The sequence below is a fragment of the Mobula hypostoma genome, chromosome 28, assembly GCF_963921235.1.
Source record: "Mobula hypostoma chromosome 28, sMobHyp1.1, whole genome shotgun sequence".
NCBI lineage: Eukaryota > Metazoa > Chordata > Chondrichthyes > Myliobatiformes > Myliobatidae > Mobula > Mobula hypostoma.
Genome location: NC_086124.1, coordinates 5,325,360 through 5,331,359, shown reverse-complemented (window position 1 = coordinate 5,331,359; position 6,000 = coordinate 5,325,360). Strand labels below are relative to the sequence as shown.

Genomic DNA, 6,000 nt, shown 5'->3' with positions numbered 1-6,000 from the left:
ACCTGGACACTACTGTCCCTTTTATGCAATAGTGCAAGAATCACCAATCCATCACACCACTCATTTTTCCTGATGGTTTTGTCAATAACACCAGTCCTAAACAGGCCAATACACACAATGAGTTAAGACCATAAGCCTTTGGAGCAGAATTAGGCCATTCAGCCCATCGAGCTTGCTCTGCCTTTCCACCATGGCCGAGCCAAGTGCTGATGTCAGCCGGTGCTGTATTTGATGTTTTAGAATAGGGTTGTGGTCAGCCACTGGCTGGTGGACCAGTGTGGGCTGTACGTGGGGTGAGGGCAGCATTCATAACCTCAATCAGCATAACCAGTGTACAGTGCGGATATGGGCAAGTTGTGGGAGTTTGTTAGCACTCTTGTAGCCCAGCCTAGTTCTGCACCTCTAGTAAAGAGAGAGGGAGTGGATGTGAGGAACGTGAAAAATTGAATACAAGAGTCAGCCATTAACAGTTTTCCTCTGATGCAATCTCTTTGCCAGAGCTCTTCATCATTTGTATTAACCTGTCTTGGTTTTTGTTTGCTCATGCTCCCGCTGAGACCTCCAGTGGGACCGTATCCTTGTCGTAGGGTTTGGAGGTGTTCATTCCTCAATGACCCAGAGAGCTATGTTACCTGGAGTCAGGATTTCATCCTTTGGTGCTTGGTAGGGTCACCCATGCCCAACAGGTCAAAGGGTAGAGGCCAGACTAGGAGTGGTCCAGGTTTGGGGGTTCAGTTTAGAGTTAACAACCCTGACTGGTCAAGAATAATTGTTATAGAAACAGCAAGGAAGAATCCTTCCGCATCTGAGTGCGACGGTATTTCTGAGTCTCCAGCCAGGACTCGTTTGACTGACGGTAGTGAAAACCGAGAGGAAGCTACTGACACGATGAAGGAAGCCCTGACCACCACCAGAGATGGATGACCTTCAATGCTACCTAAACGCCAGTGGCATATTGGGCTGTAAGTAAAAGCTCCCGGCGGACACTTACATTAAAAGCATTTAATAAATACAGCTTGTCTTATTAATGGTGTAAGGTCATGGAAGGCTTATGCTTACTTGGTGCTGGAAACATACAGTAACTCAGTCACTGCCCATTACACTGCTGACATTTGGGGCAACAGGGAACGCCCTCCATCTCTGTCCTTGGCTGTACTGTCGCACACTGATGTAGATGCATTGCTGTTTCCATAACAATTTTTTTTGACCAATCAGGGTCGTTAGCCCTGAGCTGAACCACCCCCCCCCCCCACCACCCCTGAACCTGGAGGACTGGTGGACCACTCTTAGTCTGGCCTCTGCCCTTTGACCTGTTTGGCATGGGTGACCCAACCAAGAGCCAAAGCACAAGGCCCTGACTCCAGCCAACATATGTCACTGAGGCACGCAAGCCTCCAAACCACCATAAGGTTGAGGTCTTTTCAGAGGGCTGGAAACAAAATAATGTCTGAACTGGAGCAGCTGACAAAATCTTAAGTGGGCAGAAATCTTGTTCTGCTCATGAATGGACATTGCTGGTTTCTCTTCTGGCAGCAAGGTGGCGTAACGCTTTACACCACCAGCAATCGGGAGTTCAATTCCCGCTACTGCCTGTAAGGAGTTTGTACGTTTTCCCTGTGACTGCATGGGTTTCCCCCGGGTGCTCTGGTTTCCTCCCACAGTCCAAAGACATAGGGGTTAAGAGTTAGTAAGTTGTGGGGTGGTGCCAGACAGATGGCCACGCTTTTGGCTGCCCCAAGCACATAGTCAGAATGTGTTGGTCATTGATGCAAACAATGCATTTCACTGTATGTTTTGATGTACATGTGACAAAGAAAGGTAATCTTTAAAGATTTTTAGTGCTGCTCTCCAACGGGATACTTATTTCAGGGGAAAAAAAAGTTCTGGACAAAAATCTCAGGGATGGGTAGAAGGGATGAGCAAATAGGAGCTTGGGATCTCTAATGACCACTGAAGACAAGGTAATTATTGAGGGTGTGTGCACTCATTTTTCCCACTATTATCAGCGGATGTGCATAGAAGGTGGGGGGGGGGTATGTTCAAAGGGGATGTGGGGGTAAGTTTTTTAATTCAGTGGTGGATGCCTGATCTGGTGGCAGAGGCAATACATTAGAGGCTTTTAAGAGACATTTGGATAGGCACATGGATGTGAGGAAGATGGAGGGATATGGACATGGTGTGGTAGGAAGTATTAGTATTTGGTGTTTTTGATTTGCTTTTTAGCTGGGTCAGCACAGCATTATGGGCTGAATGGCCTGTTCCTGTGCTGTACACTTCTATGTCTAATGTCTGCCCCATAAATTTGACGACTTGTCTCAACAAAAGCTGGTCCTTGTGCTGGCCCCTGCTTTAAATTGACTGATTAGCTTTGGGACATCAGGCAGGGCATCATTGCCTGCTGTCACTCTTTCGTACAGTGTACATGTTTGTGAAGTGGTGATGAAGTCACAAGCAGGCGCTAATTACGACCAATACAAAAATACTGCAGATACTGGCAATTCCGATGAAAATTCATTGATGTTAATTGTAAACACTTTTTTTTCTCTCTCTCTCTCTCTCCACAGAAGCTGTTGGACTTGCTGATTATTTCTGGCCTTGCTTGTTTTAATGCCAATCACTGCCAAACTGATCCAACAGGCGAGAGCAAAAAGTAAAAAAAAAAATTACTGGTATAAATTGGCAGAAGTAAATGCTATACAACAGTAATATCTGGAGTGTTTTGTTAATAATACTTCATCTCAGTTGGATAGAAATATTTGTCTGGTTCAGAACACGAGTAGGAAGTGTAATGGTCCGGTCAAAGGCTTTTCCCTTTGTTTCTATGGCTCTATGGAGCCAAAATCTATGCGGCTTCAGTGTACGATTGATCTGTTGACTGGAATCCAAGAAAGATCCTTGGCAGTAGATAGCTGACCCAGAAATGGATAGCAAGGTCTTCCTGGAGTGGTGGCCATGGGTCTCTTGTGAGTTTTGGTTATTTCCTGACGCGCTGAGTTCCAGTTTAGAACTTGCCCAGCTTTAGTCTGTCGATGTGGTAGCAGATCTTCAAGGCAGGCCCCAGCTTCAGTCCCATGTACTTCATCATCATATCGCTCCGTAGCAACAGCAGCGCCTTGCCGTCGATCTCCTGCCGGCAACAGAATTGAACACAGTGTCGGATTAGTTCAGAAACCAGCCAGGTTTTTCTCCCGCAAAGCCACGCACGGTGATTTATCGAAAGCCCTGGGAGAACATGAGGCTGGTTTGTATCGTGATCACAAGAACCAGGGCCAGGGGCCCGTTGGACTTGCTGTTCTCTCGGACAAGGCAGAGGAGATTATTTATTGATTGGATTGATTTATTGAGATACAGCACGGAATAGGCCCTTTGAGCTGCTCTGCCCAGAACTTTCCCCCCAGTTTAATCCTAGCCTAAACACGGGACAATTTACAATGACCAATTAGCCTACCAAAGGATGTTGGGAAAAAGCCTGTAGCTGGAAAAGTATGAAATGATTCACTTTGGAAGGTTGAATTTGAAGGCAGAATACAGGGTTATAGGGAGGATTTGTGGCAGTGTTGGGAACAGATGGATTTTAGGGTCCACGTCTATAGATATCTCAAAGTTGCAGCAAGTTGTTGATGGGATGGTTAAGAAGGCAAGTGGTGTGCTGGCCTTCATTAGTCAAGGGATTGAGCTCAAGAGCTATGAGGTAATGTCGCAGCTCTATAAAACTCCGGTTAGACCACACTTGGGAGTATTGTGTTCGGTTCTGGTCGCCTCATTATTGGAAAGGCGTCGTGGAAGCTTTGGAGAGGGTGCAGGATGCTGCCTGGATTAGACAGCAAGTCTTGTGAGGATAAATTGAGTGAGCTAGGGCTTTTCTCTTTGGCACGAAGGAAGATTGCAGGTCTGCAGAAGCATGGATCGAGTGGACAGGCAGAGACTTTTCCCCAGGGGTGGAAATGGCCAATCCAAGGGGTATAATTTTAAGGTGATTGGAAGGAAATATAGCAGGGATGTCAGAGGTAGCTTCTTTACACAGAGAGTGGTGGGTGTGTCGAATGCCCTGCCAGGGTGGCTATACAGGCAGGTACTTTCGGGGCACTTAAGAAACTCTTAGATAGACATATGAACGAAGGAAAAATGGAGGGCTAGTAAGGCGGAGAGGTTAGATTATTCAGAGTCGTACTGCTGCCATGGGTAGAGGTAGTAGCAGATATTAGAGTATTGAATTGACTTTACTTACATCCGTCATGTACATAAGGAGTAAAAATCTTTGCGTTACATCTCTGTCTAAATGTGCAGTTTATAGTAATTTATAATAAATACTATGTACAACAGGATAGTCAATATAACAGAAATACAATTGTATCAGCATGAATTAATCAGTCTGGTGGCCTGGTGTGAGAAGCTGTCCCGGAGCCTGTTGGTCCTGGCTTTTATACTGCAGTACCGTTTCCTGGATGGTAGCAGCTGGAACGGTTTGTGGTTGGGGTGACTCAGGTCCCCAGTGATCCTTCGGGCCCCACACCTGTTTTTGTAAATGTCCTGAATAGTGGGAAGTTCACATCTACAGATGCGCTGGGCTGTCCACACCACTCTCTGCAGAGTCCTGTGATTGAGGGAAGTATAGTTCCCATACCAGGCAGTGATGCAGCCAGTCAGGATGCTCTCAATTGTGCCCCTGTAGAAACTTCTTAGGATTTTGGGGGCCCAAACCAAACTACTTCAACCGTCTGAGGTGAAAGGGGCACTGTTGTGCTTTTTTCACCACACAGCCATGTGTACAGACCACGTGAGATTCTCGGTGATGTGTATGCTGAGGAACTTAAAGCTGTTTACCCTCTCAACCCCAGATCCAATGATGTCAATAGGGGTTAGCCCATCTCCATTCCGAACTTAAGATACATTTTTAATTTAGAAATAATGCACAGTAACAAATCTTTCCAGCCCAAAAAGACGGCGCCGCCCAATTGTGCCCATGTGACCTATAACCTACTAACACGTTCGTGTTTAGAAAGTTCAAGCGCTTGGAGGAAACGCTTTCGGTCACGGAAAGAGCATACAAACTCCTCACAGGTAGTGCTGGGAATTGAACCCTGGTCACCGGCACAGTAATAGCATTAAGCTAACCACTATGCTACTGTGCTGCCACCCCAGACAGGCACACGGCTGACTGGCTGATAGAAAATAGACGGTTATGTTGGAGCGATGCGTTAGATTGATCTTACAGTAGGTTAAAAAGTCAGCACAACATCGTGGGCTAAAGGGCCTGTACTGTGCTGTGATGTTCTATTCCTTGGAGTGTACGAGACTAAGAAGTGATCTTATACATTTGTCACGACGAGCACAGACTGGGTCTTTTTCCCAGTGGAGGGCAATTCACTCAGTCTTTTCACAGGGCTGTGGAATCCGAGACTAGAGGGCAGAGGTTTAAGGTGAGAGCGGGAAAGATTTAGTGGATACTACAGGGAGAACTTTTGTTTTTACATAGAGGGTTGTTTGTCTGTGAAGCGAGCTGCCATAGGGAATGGTTGAGGCAGATACAATAACTTTGAAAAGGCAGTTGGGCAGGTACATGGATTGAAGAGGTGTAGAAGGTTATGGGTCAGACACTGATAAATGAGACCAGCGTAGATGGAGTCATCTTGGTTGGCATGGACTGGTTGCTACATCAAAAGAGACAAACTGGTTAAACATAATTCAGTTTTTATCACGTTAGTAATTGTCTAAGACATTGGTGAGACCTAATTTGGAGTATTATGTGCAGTTTTGGTCACCTTCCCACAGGAAATATGTAAATAAGATTGAAAGAGTACAGAGAAAAATTACAAAACTGAATAGGTTAGGACTTTATTCCTTGGAGCGTAGAAGATTGAGGGAAATTTCATAGAGGTATGCAAAGTTATGAGGGGTATAGATAGGGTAAATGCAAGCAGCTTTTTCCACTGAGGTTGGGTGGAACTACAACCGAAGGTCATGGGTTAAGGGTGAAAGGTGAAAAGTTTAAGTGGAACA

At 45.7% G+C, this 6,000-nt stretch overlaps 1 protein-coding gene across 4 annotated transcripts in view; it reads right to left on the bottom strand.

The window, feature by feature from the left end:
* Positions 1-1,275: 1,275 nt before the first annotated feature.
* Positions 1,276-6,000, bottom strand: part of LOC134339047 (polycomb protein SCMH1-like) — a 213,774-nt gene continuing 209,049 nt past the window's right edge. For 2 of the 4 annotated variants that reach the window (XM_063035319.1, XM_063035320.1), the window contains one exon: positions 1,277-3,127. In XM_063035319.1, the coding sequence (XP_062891389.1) occupies positions 3,002-3,127 (126 nt within the window). In that variant the 3' untranslated portion in view covers positions 1,277-3,001. Of the gene's footprint in view, positions 3,128-6,000 lie in introns of all 4 variants that reach the window. The other 2 variants (XM_063035321.1, XM_063035318.1) reach the window with 2 other exon arrangements.